At 41.6% G+C, this 20,372-nt stretch overlaps 2 protein-coding genes across 6 annotated transcripts in view; one reads left to right on the top strand and one right to left on the bottom strand.

The window, feature by feature from the left end:
• CEBPZOS (CEBPZ opposite strand) overlaps nucleotides 1-3,465 on the bottom strand; it is a 34,862-nt gene extending 31,397 nt beyond the window's left edge. For both annotated transcript variants that reach the window (XM_082427914.1, XM_082427913.1), the window contains exons 1-3: nucleotides 3,333-3,465; nucleotides 2,772-2,999; nucleotides 359-711 (exon numbers count right to left, since the gene is read on the bottom strand). The gene's annotated coding sequence lies outside the window, so the exon portion shown is untranslated. The remainder of the gene's footprint in view (nucleotides 1-358; nucleotides 712-2,771; nucleotides 3,000-3,332) is intronic.
• A 60-nt stretch (nucleotides 3,466-3,525) lies between these two features.
• The window catches only part of EIF2AK2 (eukaryotic translation initiation factor 2 alpha kinase 2), a 31,621-nt gene continuing 14,774 nt past the window's right edge, over nucleotides 3,526-20,372 (top strand). For 2 of the 4 annotated variants that reach the window (XM_082427774.1, XM_082427775.1), the window contains exons 1-8: nucleotides 3,526-3,673; nucleotides 10,544-10,678; nucleotides 11,032-11,152; nucleotides 12,844-12,992; nucleotides 14,804-14,927; nucleotides 15,287-15,363; nucleotides 15,532-15,628; nucleotides 17,541-17,575. In XM_082427774.1, coding sequence (XP_082283900.1) covers nucleotides 10,560-10,678; nucleotides 11,032-11,152; nucleotides 12,844-12,992; nucleotides 14,804-14,927; nucleotides 15,287-15,363; nucleotides 15,532-15,628; nucleotides 17,541-17,575 — 722 coding nt within the window. In that variant the 5' untranslated portion in view covers nucleotides 3,526-3,673; nucleotides 10,544-10,559. Of the gene's footprint in view, nucleotides 3,674-6,438; nucleotides 6,579-10,543; nucleotides 10,679-11,031; nucleotides 11,153-12,843; nucleotides 12,993-14,803; nucleotides 14,928-15,286; nucleotides 15,364-15,531; nucleotides 15,629-17,540; nucleotides 17,576-18,990; nucleotides 19,057-20,372 lie in introns of all 4 variants that reach the window. The other 2 variants (XM_082427773.1, XM_082427772.1) reach the window with 2 other exon arrangements.

Here is a 20,372-nt window from a genome sequence, read left to right on the forward strand (position 1 = left end):
AGTGGCATGGACATATATACACTACCAAATGTAAAATAGATAGCTAGTGGGAAGCAGCCGCATAGCACAGGGAAATCAGCTCAGTGCTTTGTGACCGCCTAGAGGGGTGGGATAGGGAGGGTGGGAGGGAGATGCAAGAGGGAGGAGAAATGGGGATAAATGTATATGTATAGCTGATTCACTTTGTTATACAGCAGAAACTAACAGCCCATTGTCAAGCAATTATACTCCAATAAAGATGTGAAAAAAAAAATGGGTTCTTTACTGACAGATATCATTATGGTAAACAAGGTATTTGGAAAGGCCAACAATAATGGTGCTGGCAGAAGCACTGGAGGAAGAAAAAGCAATTCCATACCTGGAATAAATGCTTACTCCACGGAGGGCAAATCCCTGCCCACTCCATGATGGAAGGGCTCCATGTAACCCATCCACCACCAAGTGGCAGGCTGGTCTCCTTCGGTGTACGGGGTACTTGCGCTGGGAGCTCAGTGTTGGTCTTTGCTGTTGGAAGGCTGGGTGCTCAGCAGCCAGATCAACCCTGACAAGAACTCCACGTTGATGAAGTCACACATATCCATTCCTACTGCCGAAGGCTCTTCATTTGCGTTGAACAAGTAAGCACTGGGGGAGCTGGGGAAAAGGCTGACTGACATCTACAGAAGTTTTCTTGCACACCTGCTTCTCAAAAGTCTCCTCAGCAGGGGGTACCTTTGATGAATATTCACAAGGGAACCCAATACACTCATACTCTTTGTCCATTCCAAGTGATCACCCACATCCTTTTCCCCAGACCTCCTTATCATCAACCCTCTGATCTTGCTCTTTCCAAATCTCTGAATATCCAGGTAAATTGCTAGCTACTGGTACTGTCCAGGCCACTAGCTTTATCGCCTTCCAAGTGACAACTAAATATAGTTCCACCTGCTCAAAGTTCCACTCACTGGCAAGATTTTCCTTTTTCCCAGTATCATTTAGGGCTACCTCCCTGTAGGGCTGTCGGAATATATCAGTCCACTTCCAATTAATTCCAGTATATTGTGCTTCAACTGAATTTTTATTTCTAAGTCACCAGTTCACAAGGAACTCCCCATGAGACCAGGGATGTGGGTTGATAGAGTGGGAGTGAGTGCCATGGGGGTCTCATATATCTGCTCATGTAACACACCTGTGGGCTGCCATCTATTTCAGTACTAGAAACTCCAGGACCAGTTTACCACCACTAAAGATCTCTGGTGAGCAAACCTTTCTGACTACTGCTCTGACCCTGTTGCCCTTTTTTTTGGAGGGACGGGTGGAGTTAAGTGTTGCCACATGGCCTTTGCCACTCTGGGAGCCATAATCCCCATTGAATTCAGATAGTTTTTCAATGGAAACATCTCCCATCAACATTCCCCAGGCACAGTGGACAGCCAATACAGAGCTTTTCAAAGATGAAACTATATTTCTGAATGCCTGGTGAAGGAGGGTCCTTTGGATATTCTTGGGGGGCATGGTTAGAAAGTGGAGGAATAGGTTGCATATGATTAATCTACTCTAATATTCCTGACTCCTTAAGTATTTTTGATTTCTTCATCTGTATTACTTGGCATCACAATTTCATTTAATGTGGGCCACCACTGAGCCCAGGTTATAGTAAGCCAACTAAACAAACTCTTAGAACCATTCCCAGCTGCTGGAGCCAGCACACTGAGTGCATAATCTAAACTACGTTCCGTTTTTCATGTCACCTTTAGAAGCATATCCATGCACTTTTCTTGGGTTTCTGCTGATAAAAATTAGCAAAATCTTGTAATTCTTTCATTATGTAAACTATATCCTCTGGATCAGATCTTGTCTGTATCCTCTTGGGGCATTCTAGCACCTGATTCTAGTTCTAGGAGTGAAGACATGAGGGAGGAATGGGGCGTTTGGAAATTTCAGCATGTCCTCGCAAGGCGACTAATTCAGGCTCTTCAAGCCAGACTTATCCTACAAGGATGGAAGGACTGTGGTGACTCAGCAGAATTTGGGAGGGCAGTGGACTCATTCAAATCCACCCAAATTCCCAGGTCCTCATTCTTTCCCTGTCAATAGCCTCAAATGTTCCTAGAAGAGACTTGGTGAGGCTGCAAATTAAAGTTATATAGAAATTCGGCTACCTGCAGCACTGGACTCTGTAGCTAATTTCTGCTCCATCAGCCCTGAGACTACATGAAGTAAGAGGTTCTTCTGGGGCAGTCATAAAAGCTTGTGTCCTCTGACCATGCTTGAGCTTGTCATTTTCTTTCTTTAAGCTCTTTTGGACAGTTCAGGGGCTTCAAAAAGTCAGAAAATATGTCATTGCTACTGCCGTTGCCTCTGAAACAACCACCCCACACCCACGAAGCTGGGAAATGGACTCCTGCAAACGGCTACTACAGTTGGAGATTTCTTGTCATCTCGAAGGGCCACAGAACGATGTCTCTGCCTCCTATCTGCCTTCTAAACCTCCCACCAGTGCTTCATATTTGGGGAACTTAAATCAAGGAAAATATAGTGTTTAGCCATTGATACCCTGCAATATGGGGGTGGGGGGTGTGTGTGCAGAAGAGACGTGGGAAAGGAGGCCTGGAGCCAATGGTCAATATGTCATGTGTACCTGAAGTCCATCTTGGAACTGCCTCTCTCCCTCACCCTCACTAGGATGTTGAGGTACAGGATCCTGGTCCTAATTCTAGCTCCCCTGCTCACCAGCTGTTACTTCTCTGTGCCTCAGGCCTCAGTTTTCTCATCTGTTAAATGGCACCTACCTTGCAGTATTGTTGTGAGGTTCAGTCTTCAGCACTCCTCAGTCACTGTGTCAAGGTGCCAGTATTACTCTGGGAGTGTGTCATAGTCCCTTAGGTGAGTAGGATTTCTTATAAATCTGGGACTACTGGTAAGGACTTTGGTGGTAAACTCCAGGAGGTCCCGAAGGCAGTAGGTAGCTCTCCTAACTGCTGGATTGGCTGGTACTTGATACAGCAGCTGGCAAGTACCTGTTGAAAGAATGGATGGATGGGTGCAAACAGATAGCAAGGGAAATTATGCCCCCAGGCCTCTTCACCCCCAGCCTGGTTAACGTGAGGAGAAGGAGGAGGGCAAAGGAATGGTGGTTATGGGCAAAGGAATCCTGGCTTTGCCCTGGGAGAGTTAATTTACTCAGTTTTCTTCCATTAATAAAATGGAGCTGATGATATCCAGCCCCCCAACCCCATCCCAAATATTTGTGTTGAAGAGGAAACTGGAGCGTTGATCACAGAGCGCCTGCCACGTCGCGGGCCTCGGAGACCTAGATGTCCTCCCCACCTCCCGGAGTACCTTGCCCGCACCGGGGCCGGGAATAGCCCCGGAAGCCGGGGTGGGGCTGCAGGGTCTTGGACGTGCCCGGTCCGCCCCGCGGTACCCCCCGCGCGGACTCGGGGTGGAGGCGCCAGTTTCCCGCGATCGCTGAGCCTGTGCGGACGTGTGCGAACCGGTGTGGACCCGCGCGGGAGGGCGGGAGGAAGGCGGAGAGGAAGGAAGGCGGAGTCCGCGGGGAAAACGAAACCGAGAGCGACCTGCCCAGACCCCGCCGAGCTTCCGCGGACAGCAGCGGTGCGGGTGAGCGGCCAGGGGCCGGCAGCCACCGAGGAGCGCGCATCCCGCGTCCCCAGCCCGGGACTGGACTCTGGTAAGATGCCCCTGACCCCTGCGCAGCCGCCTCGAGAACGCTGCCCGAGGGCCTCAGCCGAGGTGCGGAGCCCTTGCTGGATCCGGGGAAAGGATCGTGCAGCGCGGTGGGCGCTGAAAGTCATTTTCTTCCCGCGAAGAATTCTTAACAGAGCAAGCGAGTACTAGCCCTGGTCCGGGACCGGGGCGGGGGCAACTAGTGGAAAGCGGAAAAGCCCTATGGCTTGACAGCTAGATGGGAAATACGGGGGCCTGAATTGCCCAAAATATTGGCTAAAAAAATCCCCAGCCGAAAATCTCTTGCCTGGGTCGTTGCAATTGTTTCCCAATTGCCCATCTTTAGCCCCCGCCCCAACTCTGTCCCCCGCCCCCCCCCCACCTTTTCTCAACACCGTAGCCGCCCGAGGTCCTTTAAGGCAGAAAAGGACACTCCCCAACCCCGCCCCCCAATAGCTTCATCAGAATCCTGTAAGAGGTTATTGGCCTACTGGCAAGGCCGCCTGCTCCCTGTGTTCTGACCACACAGGCCTCGTGGCTGTTCTTGGGGCAGAGCCAAGCACTGTCGCTGCCTCTGGGCCTTTGCACTGCTTGTTTCTTCCTGGAAAGCTCTTCCCCCAGATACAATGTCACTGTATCAGAGCAGCCTTCCCTGAACAACCTGCATGTAAGAAACCCCATTCTTCCCTTGCTGTCCCCCCTACTCTGCTTTAGTTTTCAACGTAGTACTTATCACCTTGTGACATTTTTTATGGGTTTGTCCATTTTCCTCCACTAGTAAGTTCACAAGAGTAGGGTTTTGTTCGCTGGTATAACCCAGTATGTAATAGGTATTCATTAAATCTTTGTTTTTGATTCATAAATTCTCTTTTGAATTCCAGAATATGAGACTTCCTATTGCCTGTGATTTCTTTAGTACTAAAAATGCCTTGCCAGATGGAAGCTAAAAGACAGACTCCCTGCTGCCACTTAGGAACTTAGAATCTTGGGCAGTTTATGCTCTTGTTCTTCTGTTTGCTTATTTGAACCTGAAGATCCTTAACACTGGATCTATAGTTTATTCATTCAATTCATCAGATATTAGTTGAATGCACGTTGTTTGCCAAGCTTTGCACAGGGGCTGGGTCCACAGGGGCTTACAGTCTGCCCTAAGGGTATCAAGGCACAGCCAAAGTAACTTCTGGGCATGAGTAAGATGGACACATAATATTTATTAGTAATTATGATGGAGATTTCTTTTAGGGAGATGGTAACATAGTATTAAAATAATATTTATTAAAAACAGTTGAAAAGAAACGCCTGTTTCTTTTTTTCCAAACTTATAAGTACTTTTTCAAACCTGCCAATTTAACACCTTATTTGTTTACACATATATTTCACTTAAATTCAACTTGGCTTGTCATTCTGAAGATCAGCAGTTACTTAAAGTTAAAAGTGTTGAGGATTTAGGGTATTTCGATAGGACTTCAGGTTAAATAATTGCTAAGGACTCTTCCATAACTACTGTTCTGAGATCTATGACCTCCTCCAGTCAGATGTATGGTCTCACAGGTGTGACTAAACTAAATGACACTTTGGTTCCTGAAAATAATGGTACAGCTACAGATCCTTATCTGAAACCCTTGGGCCAGGTATGTTGTGGTACTCAGAGATTATTGGATTTTAGAAAGGCAAGGCAGTATAAATCCTATCTATTTGTAATGTTCTCAGTAGGGTTTGGGGGCAACACTCTATCATAAAACATATTTCTGCAGTGAAATGTATAAGTCGACAACAGAGTATGATTAAGACTCTAAATAGCTCATGTCAGTTCAGGTCTAGATGGGGGGCTACACACCCACCAAAAACAAAACAAATGAAAACAAAGTAAACCTCAGTTTTCAGTGCTTTTGGATTTTGGAATTGTAGACCAGAAGCTGTGTTTATTGAGGGCCAGTGGTGTGGGAGACCCTGCTGGATGCTTTTTGTCTGATTTACTCCTCACAACAACCTGTGAATCAGGTGTTTTCATTTCTGTTTTCGGGTCATGAATCAAAGGTTCAAAGAGGTGCCTCGCCCAGATCTATGTGGCTTTAAAGCATAGCCCTCTCCACAACACTAAGCGGTGATGTGAAGACAGCACCTTTGCTCAGATCTCATCCCTTCCAGCCACCAGCATTGCTCACGCAAACCACTGCGGCAGCCCCAACTTGGTCTCCTGACTTCTACTCATGCCCCACTCATCTTTTCTACACCCACCCCTCATACTCTGTTCTTTACATAGCATTAGAGTGATCATTAAAAACATAAATCCAACCACATCACCCCTCTGCTGAGAACCCTCCAATAGCTTCCCACTACAATTAGAATAACTTCCACAATCCTGACCTTGGCCTTCAAGGTCTATGTGCTGTGGCACCTGCCTACCTCTCAGACTCATTTCCCACCGTTTCCCCTCGTTCACTGTGCAGCAATCTCCTTGACCTTTTTGCCATCCCTCCAAAAGCTGTGCTGGTGCCTGCCTCCAGGCTTCCTCTGCCTGAGATGCTCTTCCCCCATATCTAAGTATGGTGGACTTTCTCATCATCCAGGCTTGATTTAAATATTGCCTCCTAAGAAGGGTCTTCCCTGAACACTGTATCTAAAACCACCTCCCTCGTATCTCTGCCCCCACCTATTAACGCCCTTCTATCTCACAGCCCTATTTCATTTCATTGTAGCACTTCCAGCCAACTGTTATCCCCTCCTGTTATTTGTTTCTGGACTTGGTCATCTTCTTTCTTTCTTCAGTGGAATGCAGGTAGGGGCTTGATTTGTCTTGTACACATCTGTATACCCAGCATCAGAACAGTGCCTGACACTTACTAAACATTTACCGAATGAATGAAGAAAGGATGCAAAGAAAACAGCAGATGAAGAAAAGGGAGACGGTGAGGAGGTTTAAAGTGGAGTACTTAATTTTAATGACTCATTCTGTCATTTACCTATATACTGTCCAAGTGTTCGTCATTTACCACTTGTCACGAGACGTCAGTTATACAAAGATGAGTAAGAACTGGCTCCCCAGAGAGCCTACCAACTGGTTTAAAAAGCAGTTTTTAAACTATGATGGGAGCTGAGCAAGGTGGGTGGCAGGCCCATGGAGGGGTACTAGCTGCTCTCTCAGCATCAAAGAAGGATGTATTGATCCTCACAGATGAGTGGGAATTTCCTGGTAGATAGAGGATGCAGCTATTGCATTCCAAACAGAGAGAAAAGCATGTGACAAGTCATGGAGGTAAGGGAGAGCTGCAGATATTTTGGTATTCATTTATTCACTGTTAAGCACCTATTATAAGCCTGTCCCTTCCCGCTTATAGCTCATGGTCTCTTTTGGAAGACAGTCGGTTAAATTAGCAATTGTAATAAAGGAGACAAGGGCTATGATAGAGCATCAAACCAGGACCTCTTCTAGGGTGTCTGGGAGGTAACATTTGAGCTGAGATCTATAGGAAGCAGGAGTTAACCAGGCAAAGCAGCATAACGGGTAGAGTCCAGAGCACTTCAGGAGGGAGCGTGTTGGACAGAAGCAGTTGGGAGCCAGGAAGGAGTCAGTGGGGGAGGCGTTCTTTTGAGAACTATCTCTGTGTAGGTGGAATTTAAAGCCACAAGCCTCAAGGGGATCATCAGGGGAGTGAGTGTAAGTAGAGCAGAGAGGAGATCTGAGACCTGGACCCTGAGACACTACAATATTTAAAAGAAAGGATGATGAAGAGGAACAAGGAAAGGAGACAGAGAAGGAATATCTTGTGAGGAAGGAGAGAAACCAGGAGAGGGTGGCATCTTGGGTGTCCAAGCAAAGGGATAAGGAGGGAGAAAGGAATGAGCAGCCATGTCACATGCTGGTTATGTGTCACGTAGACAGGGGCTGAGAACTGACTACTGACTACTAATTTCAGAGATGGGGAAGCCATCGGTAGCCTTGACAAGAGCAATTCTGGTGGTTTGTGGGGGCTGCATGATTGAATTGATGTTTTAAAAAGATTATGATGTGACTCTTTTAAAAAATGGAAAATAACAGCTGTTGGTGAGGATGTGGAGAAATTGGAACCCTTGCGCACTGCTGGTGGAAATACAAAATGGTGCAGCCACTGTGGAAAATAATTTGGCAATTCCTCATAAAGTTAAACATAGAATTACCATCTGATTCAGCAATTCCACTTCCAGGTATATACTCAAAAGATTTGAAAGTAGGGATTTGAACAGATATTTGTACAACAATGTTCATATCAGCATTACACACAATAGCCAAAAGGTTGAAATAACTCAAGTGTTCATCAACAGATGACTGGATAAACAAAATGTGGGATATTCATACAGTGGAATATTATTCAGCCTTAGAAAGGAAGGAAATTCTGATACGTGCTACAACATGAATGAACCTTGAAGACATTAGCTAAGTGAAATAACCAGACACAAAAGGACAAATATTGTATGATGCCACTTATATGAGGTACCTAGAATAGGCAAATTCATAGGCATAGAAAATAGAATGGTGGTTACCAGGGGCTGAGGGGGAAGGGAAATGTTTATTGTTTAATGGGTATAGACTTTCTGTTTGGGGAGATGAAAAGAGTTTTGGAGATGGATGGCGATGGTGGCCTTACAACATTGTGAAAATGCTTTTTGCCCATGAATTGTACACTTAAAAATGGTAAAAAAGGTAAACTTCATGTTATGTATATTTTACAACAATGAAAACAAAGTTTAAAAAAATCGTGATGGCTGCAGGGTAGAGAAGGAATTGCAGCGGCTGTGAGGAATTGGTTCTGAGGTTCTTGTAGCAGTCCAGGAGTGACATGGTGATGGCTTGAACCAGGATGGTGGCTATAGACGTCATTGAGAAGTAGAAGGATTTGGAGGACAGGACTTAGGTATAGATCAGAAGGTAGGGAAAGGACATGTCAAGGATGCCTCCCAGGTTCACGGCTTTCAGACATGGATGCACAGTGGAGTCATTTTCTGAGAAAGGAAACTCCAAGCCAGCTTGAGGGAAGATTAAAAATGCAATTTTGGATCTTTTGAGTTTAAAAGTCATTCAAGTTGTCCAAGTGGAGAGGTTGGATAGAGAGATCTGAAACTCAGAAAGAGGTTCATAAATTATGTATAAACTTTATAGTTAATGACAAATCGATGATCTTTGAAATCATGGTCATGAGAGAAATTACCTTGAGGAGAAAGTATAGAGTGAAGAGAATAGCGTCTTTGGGCCAAGCCTTGGGGGAACTCCAGCACTTAAAGGCTGTGAAGATTAAGGAGTGTTAGAAAGAGTGACCATGGAAGAAGGAAAATCAAAAGAGCTTTCTAATAAGAAACGAGAGGTCAACAGGGTCCGCTTTCTGCCTATGGATTTACCTATTCTGGATGTTCCACATAAATGGAATCATACACTATGTGACCTTTTATGTCTGACTTCTTTCATTTAGCATGTTTTTGACAGGTAGCTCTGTTGTAGCATGTTTCAATACTTTATTCTTTTTATGGCTGAATAAGATCCCATGTGTGGATATAGAGCACTTTGTTTACCCTTCATCAGTTGATAGATATTTGATTTGTTTCCACTTCTCGGCTATTGTGAATAGTGCTGCTATGAATATTCCTGCATAAGTATTTCAAAACCTGTTTTTCAATTCTTTGGTTATACACCAAAGGGGTGAAATTGATGGGTCATATGGTAATTCTAAGTTTAACTTTTTTGAGGAACCACCAAATTCTTTTCCATAGTGGCTGCACTACTTTACATTCCCATCGGCAATGTATGAGGTTTCCAATTTCTCTATACCCTCACCAACACATTTATTTACTGTATTATTATTATTATTATTACCAGCCTAGTGGGTGTGAAGTAGTATCTAGTTGTGGTTTTGATTTGCATTTGTCTAATAAGTAATGATATTGAACATCTTTTCATGTGCTTGTTGGCCATTTGTATGTCTTCTTTGGAGAAATGTCTGTTCAAGTCCTTTGCCTATTTTTAATTTTTTAACTCTTTTTGTTGTTGAGTTGTAAAAGTTCTTTATATGTTCTGGATCCTAGGTCTTTATCAAATATATTATTTATAAAAATCCCTTTCTGTAGATTGTCTTTTCATTTTCTTCATAGTGTCCTTTGATATATAAACATTTTTAATTTTGATGAGGCCCAATTTATCTATGTATTCTTTTGTTGCTGTGCTTTTGCTGTCATATCTAAGATTCTATTGCCAAATCTAAGGTTGTGAAGATTCACCCTTATGTTTCCTTCTAAAGTTTTATAGCTTTGGCTCTTATATTTAGATTCTATATTCTTTAGATTTTGTTTGTAATTTAAATCATTGCTACTATCTTGGTCCAGTGAGAACCATAAACAGGGGCATAATTTGCCTGCCAAGTAAATTGTCCTAAAACTGACTTCTGACAATTTCAAAGGGGGGATTTTGGGGGATTTCATAGGAGAATCAATGTCCATACAGCTAAATCCTTCATGATTTCATAAACTTTATATATACTCTCAACCTTTTTCTTCTCAACATAAATAATTATAATTCTACTCCTGCAGGCTTTTAACTTCTCAAGAAGGTGGACAAACTTGCACTTGACACTCAGTGGAGGCAGAAAGAAAAGTTACAGAGAAGGACCTCCAGACTTTTTGGCCAGTTGAGTTTTGAAAGTAGAAGATCTTGGAGAAATTAGCTTGATTGTGTAGTCCTTGAGAGAGAAAGAAAGATTTTGTAATAAGTTTTCTCTGGATTTATGTGGGACTGAGATGAGTTGTATAAAGGAGATTCATACTGTTTTGTCTCTTAAACTAGACTGGGAAAATTCGATTAAATATGTTCTGAGTGTATCACCTCTTTCAAACATCTCTTTTATTGTAGGTTACTGTAGGAAAAAATGGCCAGTGGTCGTTCACCATGTTTCTATATAGAAGAACTTAATAAGTACCAGCAAAAGAACAGTGCAGTACTTAAGTATCGTGAACTGTCTAAGACAGGACCTCCACATAACTTAAGGTAAGTTGCTATAAAAAATGGTATATCCCTAGAAAATATAAACTGGGAGAATGGCAGCTCTGGCACAATTTTGAAGTCAATTCTTTAGCTTGAGAGCAAAGTTGCCAGAGAGTACTGTCTTCTTGATGTAAAGTGGTAACTTCAGAGGACTCCAGAGAAAAAAGAGGGTTTAAGCCTTTCCATGCTTCAAGATGATATGCTATTTTGCTGTTTGGGGGTGACTGCTTGATTTCTATGTGGAACATACGTTAAAATTTTCAAAGGTAGTTATAGGAAGCAGTGATGATCAGAACAGTTGTTGTTAGATAATGCATGAATTTTATAATATTTTGTGAATTTTTCTTTGTAATTAGGTTTACCTATCAAGTTATAATAGATGGCAAAGAATTTCCAAAGGCTGAAGGTAGATCAAAGAAGGAAGCCAAAAATGCTGCGGCCAAATTAGCTTTTGAAATAATTAGTAAAGAACAGAAGGTGAGTAATTACCTTTTTTTTCCCTAGTGAAAGGGAACTGAGAAATATCTATGGTATTTTTCTCTGTGAGAAAATACTCACATGCAGAATAAAGCAATTTACAACTTCTTTTGCTTTCAAAGTTTAGTTCAGTCTTTTTCCTGGCCCCATTTCTGTAGAACCCTGAATGAGAGGTAAACCTAGGGAAGAGTGGGCAAAATGGGACAATACTATTTAGAGTGCCAACAACAGTGACATACTCTAAGGAAACAGTGAGAAATGAGCTAACAGGTTCTGGAAGGAGCTCCTCCACCTAATTGAGGGAATGCAGCAAAAAAGGACCAGAGTAGTGACCATGAGGAGAATGATCTATATGGAGGGCAGATGATGAAGAACCAACATATGTATAATTGGTATCCCTGAAGATGAGAACAGAGTAACTAGTACAGAAAAAGCTATCTGAAGAGACTTCAGTAGAAAACATTTCTGAAATAAAGAAAGACCTGGCTGCAGGTTAAAACAACTCAGCAACTCAACAGATACAGAAAAATACAGAATCACCAAGAACAACATCAGCCCTTGTGAAAGTACTGAGCTCCAGGGATGAAGAAAGAAACCTATGAGCATCTAAGCAGAAAAAATTATATAAAATGTAAAAATGAAAAAAAAATATCATGCTGTTCACAGCACCATTAAAAACCAGGAGACATTGGAGCGGCAGCTGTAAAATGAGACAAGAAGTCATTTTACATGTGGGACAAAAGTGTATCATTCTCAGATTTTGAAAATCTTGAAAAATTTTAGTATTCAAGATATTTTCTTGAAAAATCTTACTTGAAGGAACTTCCCTGGCCATCCAGTGGTTAAGACTCTGTGCTTCCACAGCAGGGGACACAGGCTCAATCCCTGGTCTGAGAACTAACATCCCTCATGCCATGTGCTGCAGCCAAAAAGAAAAGAAAAAAAAAATTTTTTTTTTAATTAAAAAAAAATCTAACTTAAAGATGTTACCCTTCTAATCAAAATTGGTAAAAATAAATCAGGCAAAAACCACAAACTGATAAATTGTTAAAGAGCCAGAAAACCAAGTCAAGAAGTTAGAAAAGGAACAATAGAATACCTTTCCCCACAAAAAAGCAGAAGAAAAACAGTGATAACAATAAGGGCAGAAATTAATGTGAAAAAACCAAACAAATAATAAAGAAGATAAGTAAAACCAAAAGTTAACAAAGTAGAAAAACTTTGGACAAGATTTTGTCAGATTAAGAATTTAAAAAGGGACAGATAACAATGGAAGAGTAATGCTATTATGTTCATGTTTCCTATGAAGTTGTGATCCAGGATATAGCTTTACTTCAGTATTTGTTGTCTTGTTCTTTGAGATTTACAAAGGGCACAGCAAACCAGAAAATGTTATAGAGTTTTACCGGATAAACAAGAAAATTGACTATTTTGTTTTTCTTTATGAAACTATGAAAGGAAAATGGCTGATTTCTTTTCTCCTGTTAAAATTTATCCTTGTGGGTTTTTTCTGGCAGAGGAAGATATATACTTATACTTTTATTAAAGTATTATAGTAGGGAAATCCATAAACTCAAAGTTGTCTTTCAAATTATTCATTTAATAATTTTATTAGACAAAAATAGTAATTTTATTAGACAAAGTAAATTTTGGTTATCATCTGTATTAAACAAAACATTTCTTTCTTTTAGGCCACTAGTCCTTCATCACTGCAGACAGGAAATCCTTCAGAAGGACCACCCATTGAGAATTACATAGGCCGTGTTAATACGATTTCCCAGAAGAAAAACCTATCTGTAATTTATGAAGAATGTGAATCGAGGGACAGTGAGCCTGAAAAGTGAGATGTCGTGCTTTTCCTTCTGTTTCATTGTATCTAAGCAACAGAGCAGGCTTATTCTCATGTCTCATTTTCGGGAAATATCTGTCCTTTTTGGTACGTTCTGCAGAAAAGGTTTTATATGACTTACAAGCAATGGGACATCTTTGTAATTAAAATATTGAAATGCTTAATTGCTGAAGACTTGGGACCCATATCCCATAACTGATCAAATCTGAGGAATCCTTTATTTCTGAGGTATATCTGGATGGTTTAGTCTGCAGGAAACCTAAGAGAGGGTGGGGTGCCCCTGCTGCAGGGTTGTGAACATCTTCCCATCCCTGAGGTCACAGTGGCAGTCGCTGTGTGAAAACAGCTCTGCCACACGTGTGGAATGACTCTCTTTCCACCCTTGTCAGATTAGAGCTGTTTGTCCAGGTGTTTGCCCTTCAGATTTGATTAAGTGGTGTCACTCTCTAAACAAATACCATATATTAGAAGGAATGGGCTTTCACCCTAGACTGTGAGGAGACCAGGATTTGAGGGACATGATGAGGGGGACAGATGAGAGCGTCAGTCAGAGATATTGAGAACGACACCAGTGAGCTAAGACTTTGGACGTGAGGAAGAAGAATCGATTTGAACTGGGAAAAGCAGAAAGCAAATGAGCGTGAGGGAGATTGTTTCTCAGCTACAACCAACCAGTTAAATGAGGGAGAAGGAAAAAATATCTAAATGGCAAATAGTCCAAACAGCCACTTTAGGATACTGTCCTCGGAATTGACTCAGCTATGGATGTTTTACTTTTCACCCTGATGGATTTTAGGCCAGAACCAGGAAGAGAAAAATGTGATAGGATTCATTGGAGTGAAATAGTCAAAAGTGAATTTTGTGAGTCAGTCTCAGTAAATTAAGAGGCTATTTTATTTTCCCGTAGCTCACCTGTTTGGTTTCTTTGAACTAAGGGCTTTAACATTCGATCGCTGTAAGAGAGAATTCTATTTAGGGAGTGCTGGAGAAAAATAGGAGCCATAGAAATGATCCAGTCACTCAGCCCAGCTCCCTAACTTTCCTTTCAGAGCCTAGCGGGGAAGACTCACCCTGGTAGCGTGTGTTTCCCTCTGTGACAAATCATACTGGAATAATTCTGTAGCACTGCATGGTAACTCCATGATATAAATTGCCATGTCCATTGCTTTGCCACCTTAAATATAGTTCTTACATAATTGTCCAAGGATCCTTGCCTAACCACAAGCATCCTCACAGCTCATATGAGGAGGGGGTGACTTCAGCATGGGGCTTTTGCACTGTGAGGGTTTTCTTAGGTTTTTGTGCACATGAGCAGGGGGCAGAAAATGCTAAAGTTAGAGCTGAAGTTAGGGATGCTTTGCCCATCTCCTACAAAAACACTCTAACCTTATTATTTCTCCTGTAGAAGCCCCACTTCCTCTACTGGCGTTTTCTTTCCAGTGGAACATCTCTGAAAAATTCATTGGATCTGTCTTCCTTCTCTGCCTCCATGTCTTTTGCCTTTTGGGGAATTTTAAAAAATCACCACTTGGTACCTTAATGCCAGATCTTTCAATGAAGCAACAAAGAGTTAGAAGCTGCCTGGAAAATGCAAGCTGAGATGTTAGCCAATCCTGGTTATTCTGGCAAACTGGTCAGCCATCTCACTGAAGGTTTAAATTAAAGAAGAAATGAACTATGAAGCCACCTATTAAATTAGTGTTATATTAGGCCTTTGTTAATATGTGTTTCTTTTTCTGAATCATGAGTTAGATTTACTGTTTTTTGGTATTTGGGTTAATACTGTTCATCATTTCTCCTAGATTTCATTATAAATGCAAAATTGGAGAGAATGAATATGGTATTGGTATAGGTTCCACTAAACAGGAGGCAAGACAATTGGCTGCTAAACTGGCTTATGAAAAGATACAGTCAGAAAATTTAATGGTATGTACTGCCTTTGGATTTAATTTTTATATTTTAAAATTCTCCCTGAAGTTGATTTGAGGTTAGATGATGTTTAGATGATGCCAAGACAGCCAATCACATAGCAAAAGGATTCCTCCATTCTGTGTCCCAAATATGAGCCATGAGCCATGGGACCATGAGGGCCCAGAGGGATCACGGTTCTGTTGACAACTCAGGGTTGTTTTTTAAATCCAGATCAAACATCCATAAAAAATGTATTAACCGCATAATTCTTTATGGCTGTGAGTTTGGTAAATGTGGGGAAATAAATGTGGTAGTTGGTTCCCAGAGACTGAGTCACTATGGAGAAGTAATGTAGTTGCACTTAAATCTTTCAGAAAGCTGACGCATCCTCTGGTTGTTTCAATACTGTGTGTGGTGATGTCCAAAGCAACTCTTCAGCAACAAACACATCGTAAGTGTGGAGAAACGGTTGTGTTATTTAACAGATTCAAATTGTGGCCTGAAAGAGCAAATTTTTATGAAAATGTTTAATGTTTAAGGAGAATTTAGAAAACGCAATTACTGATCAACAAAAAGTAGGCAAAATTCATAAACTAATAGTTGTCCCCTTTTCTTCTAGTGCTTCTGAATCACCATCTGAAAATGACTTCTCAGCAAATGAAGCGGAAAGCAATGATAACAGTGACTCATTAGACAAGTCTTTCCAATCCCCAGGGGTATAGTATTAATCTCTATGCTTCCTAGTTAATCTTATTTTCCTTTGTGTTTCCCCATTTAAAAATGACCCCCAGTACCCAACCATAATTTTTCTATTTTTTTCTCATGTGTTCTTACTAAATCAAAATATTTTGCAGCCTTTTCACTCTCTCCTTTCTTTATTAACTCCCATTCTTCACATGCAAAGTTCTTCTATTCTTCACTCCCATCTTTCTCCCTCTACTCACCTTTGTGTTTTCATATATTTTCTATGATCTGGCTTCAGCTCTTCTACCAATTGGATAGTACTTAAAAGTTTTATGAATAGAGTTCTGCTTCTGTTTTAAAAAACTAGAACTAAACTTAAAAACTAAACTTAAAAATCAGATGGTTTGGGGCTTCCCTGGTGGCGCAGTGGTTGAGAATCTGCCTGCTAATGCAGGGGACACGGGTTCGCGCCCTGGTCTGGGAAGATCCCACATGCCGCGGAGCAACTAGACCCGTGAGTCACAACTACTGAGCCTGCGCGTCTGGAGCCTGTGCTCCGCAACAAGAGAGGCCACAATAGTGAGAGGCCCGCGCACCGCGATGAAGAGTGGCCCCCGCTTGCCGCAACTAGAGAAAGCCCTAGCACAGAAACGAAGACCCAACATAGCAATCAAGCAATCAATCAATCAATAAATTAAAACTTTAAAAAAAAAAAATCTCTACCAGGTGATTTAAAAAAAAAAAAAATCAGATAGTTTTTGTGGTGATGATTAGTTTTTATCAAAGTTATCCTATTTATAAAGAACTACAAGGAAATCCATAAGAAAAAGACAGGCAACTCAGTAAAAAAATGTACAAAAGAGCTGAACAGACAGTTCAGAGAAGCAATACCCAGATGGGCAACAGACAAAGTATGAAAAGATGCTTTACTTCATAATAATCAGGAAAATGCAAATCAAAACAACAGTTAAATACCATTTTAAACCCATCCGATTGGCAATATTTGAGTCTGGCTATACTAAGTGTTAGCACAGCTCTGTTGCTGTTATAACTATTATATGCTGCTGGTGGATGTATAAATTGGTACAGCCCTCTTAGAGAGCAATTTGGCAACATGTGGTAGACTTGAGGGTGTGCCAGCTGTACCACCAAACAGTTCTGTTCCTAGGTACGTCTTCTAGAGAAATGTGGGTATGTGTGCACATAGAAACATGTATAAGCATGTTCTTTGCAAAATTGTTTGTAATAGAAGATATTGGAAACAATATTGTCCATGAACAGAATGTCTGAATTTATCATAATGTAGTCACTGCAAAACTGAGGCTGGCAGGTGATATGAGCTCCAGAAATCTTAGTCTGGTGTTCGCAGTCTGTGTCAGCATATTAAAATTGGTAAAAAACCACAAAACCTAACAGAATGAAAGTGAATATGAGTGAAGAAGAGCTATATGATATTAATTTTTGAGAGATACATCAAAGACTCCTTTTTTGGCTAAATGTTAAAATTAAATTATTAATTTGTCCTAAAAGTGAAAATATTTTAAACTAGATCCCTGGGCCATACTTGTGTCTTTACTAGCACTGTGAGTGATTGTGATGCACACGTTCTTGCTAAGATCTGCTGGCCAGAGGATCACCTAGGAGGCCATATTCTATACCTGGAGAATCAGTGCTTCTTCAGAACATGTCCTACAATTTGTCTTTTTTGACCTTCCTGCCATACCTGTCTGGTTGCTAAAATCGGTGAGAACTTTGATATAGCCAAGTGCAGTGAAAGCAGGGCTTAGTGAGAGCATACAAATTGATGAGGTTGTTAATCTAAGGACAAAAAAAATGTGATCAAAGAACCATCTAGACATACAGAAGAAAGGATGGCAAGAAAAAGCAAGATACTTAATTTAATCATCTGAAACTATTGATATTCTCCATTTTCTTTTGTTATAGAACAGTTTCAGAAATAATCCCGGAAAGGTGAAGAGGTGAGTATCATTATGCATTGAACATGTTTTGAAATGTAGTTTTATTTCAGACTTAGTTTATTAGCCTTATTTATTAAGTCTTCAGTATTTGTAGAGTATTATATGCCCTTATTTGAGTGGAGTTTCAGAGTAGAAAGCATAATTAAGGCTCACTGAAATCTTGAAATCTACAAACAATACTTTTAAATACGTAGAGAAATCTTTGAACATATGCACACACTACACTGTAGACAGGCCTATGGGGCTATTGGTCGAGTAATTGGTTAAGGGCATTATTTTGGACGCGGCTGACAGAGGAAGTGGGTTTGGAGAGATGTTTTCACGAGAAGTGCATAATGGGAATTCCCTGGCGGTCCAGTGGTTAGGACTCTGTGCTTTCACTGCGGGAGCCTAGGTTCAATCCCTGGTGGGGGAACTAAGATCCCACAGCTGTGTGGCACGGCCAAAACACGCACACACACACACACACACACACACGCACGCACACACACACACACACACACACAAAAGAGAAGTGCATTATTTTGCAGATAAGCAGGTAGGGTAGAAATGGTATCATAACTTGGGGAAGAAAAAAAAAGACCAAATGTTATGAAAATTATGGTGACTTGGTTTCTTGAACTGAAAAGAAAAGCAAGGACGTCAGTATAGTCAGCAGTGAGAGTGAGATGGCAGCAGGAGCCATTATAAGGCACCAGTACATTCCAAACAGTAGGTGATGTTTGCAGAGAGCTGATGCCTGATGCGGGTATTTGAATGAAGATGGGAGAGGTCTGTGTGTGAGATGATCAGGCTGTCAGTCGTGGTTCTAGTGTCAGGGAGGAGGGAGGAGGAGCATTTGTGAGACAGACTGTAAAGGAAGAGTAGACATGACTTGAGGGAACAGAGTTACAGAACTGGGTGAAGAAGATGCAAAGGAAAAAGGATACGAAGATTGTTCCTTGTGGATGAGATGCTGACAAGAGTCATGGCACTGATGGTGTTAAGGGAGTTGAAGACTTGACAGCTTAGGGGAGAGATAGCAATTTGTATTTGTTTAGTTTTAGGTGGTATTTGAACTTCCAGTTGTAGGAGGCTTACCACCAGCAAGGAATAAAGGTCAAAGGAAACACAACCAGGATGAGAGTTCAAAGAGATATATTTCCTGAGGTTCTGAGTCTAGAGGGAGAAAAAGAGAGGCCAGCGGCATGCTGACAAAGAATGTGTTAAGGACAAAAGAGGAACCAAGAAAGGAGCGAAAAATAGAGGACAGAGAACCATATTGTTTCTAAAGAAAAAGGTTAGTATTTGCTACATCATTATTCTAATAGTTGACTCAAAATATAAAAAGCCTAGTGCCTGACAGGAAACCTACTAATATAAACAAGTTACATTTGATTTCAGTTTTGAGTTTACGGGCTTCTCTTAACTTTTAGATCTTTGGCACCTAGATTTGACTCTCCTGTGGAGAGGGAAAAAAACATGTATACTGTGGACTCCAGGTAAGAGGGAAAACTGTGAAAAAGAATTTAAGGATACATTTGCTCCTCTGACAAAAGTTTCTTAAGGGACTGTTGAACATCAGGCAGGTTAAATTATATTTCTACCTGAACTGTTTAATTGTTTTAGCACAATCAGGCCCACAAAGGATCATTGTCTCTTGGAGGAACACAATTTAGATGAATTCAAATGGCATGTGGTAAGTGTAGATCTGTGTGATACTCAGGTGGATTTCTCTGACATCTATGGAAGGTTTTAATATTGAAAGCAAATATTTCTATAAACCAGTGATTTTTTTTTTTTCAACAAAAGTACTCCTGCAGGAATCAGAATAGATCCACTTGGATCTGTTTTCCATTTTCCAGCTCCATAGCAGATTTCACTTTGAAAAGGGGTTGCTTTTGTGGTAGATCATGTGTTTGGGCTTAAATAAAGTATCTAAAACAAAGAAGGCCTATTTGCAACAGGGGGACATTGAATATGAGCTTAAAAAATAATAAAGAATCACCAAATATTTAATAAGTACCTAATATATACCTGGCACTGTGTTGGACATTGGATTTATGGCAGGAACAAATAGAAACAGCTCCTGCCCTCCTGGAGTTTTGAGGGGATGATGATTACATGAAAAAGTCTATAATTACAAACTGTGGTCAGAGGTCTGAAGGAAAAGCCATGACATGGTTAGGAATGAAAGCAGAACCGTTGGATGTAGAGTGAGGGGTGAGGCAAGGCTTTCTCTGGGGTCACATTTGTGGGGAGGCCCTGAGCTTCTGCAAAAGAGTATGTGGGAAGGTGAAGGTGGGAAAGGTGATGTGAACGTCGGAGGAGGGAGACAAGGCCATGTGCTGGGAGGGCAGTGAGCAAGGGCCCGGGGCCACGAGACCAGCTGGAGAGGGAGGCAGGGCCAAACAAGTGGCCCCTTGTAGCCCATGTAAGGGCTTTCTGGGCTTTGCTGAATGCAGGGGTGGGCTATGGGAGGGTTTAGGCAATAAACAGACGTGATCAGACTTAGTATTTATCACACTGGTTGCTTTGTGGATCACAGATTAGAGCGGAGGAAGGAGAGGAAGTGGAGTGTCCAGTGAACAAAGTTCTGCGGGAGTCTGATGGAAGTTTGGACTGATAGGGAAAGGTGGGCAGACACGAGCAGATGTGTTTTAGAAGGAGAATTGGCAGGGTTAATGATGGAATGTGGGGCATGAGGGAGAGGGGAAACCCAAGGAGTTGCCAGTGTAGGCAGGCTCAGAGCATGTGCTCATTTCTCTTGTAACAGCTTGGTGGTAACCGGGGAACACAGTGTGGCACTGTTTTCTAA

Source organism: Balaenoptera physalus (assembly GCF_965194825.1).
Source record: "Balaenoptera physalus genome assembly, chromosome: 15".
NCBI classification, from domain to species: Eukaryota; Metazoa; Chordata; class Mammalia; order Artiodactyla; family Balaenopteridae; genus Balaenoptera; species Balaenoptera physalus.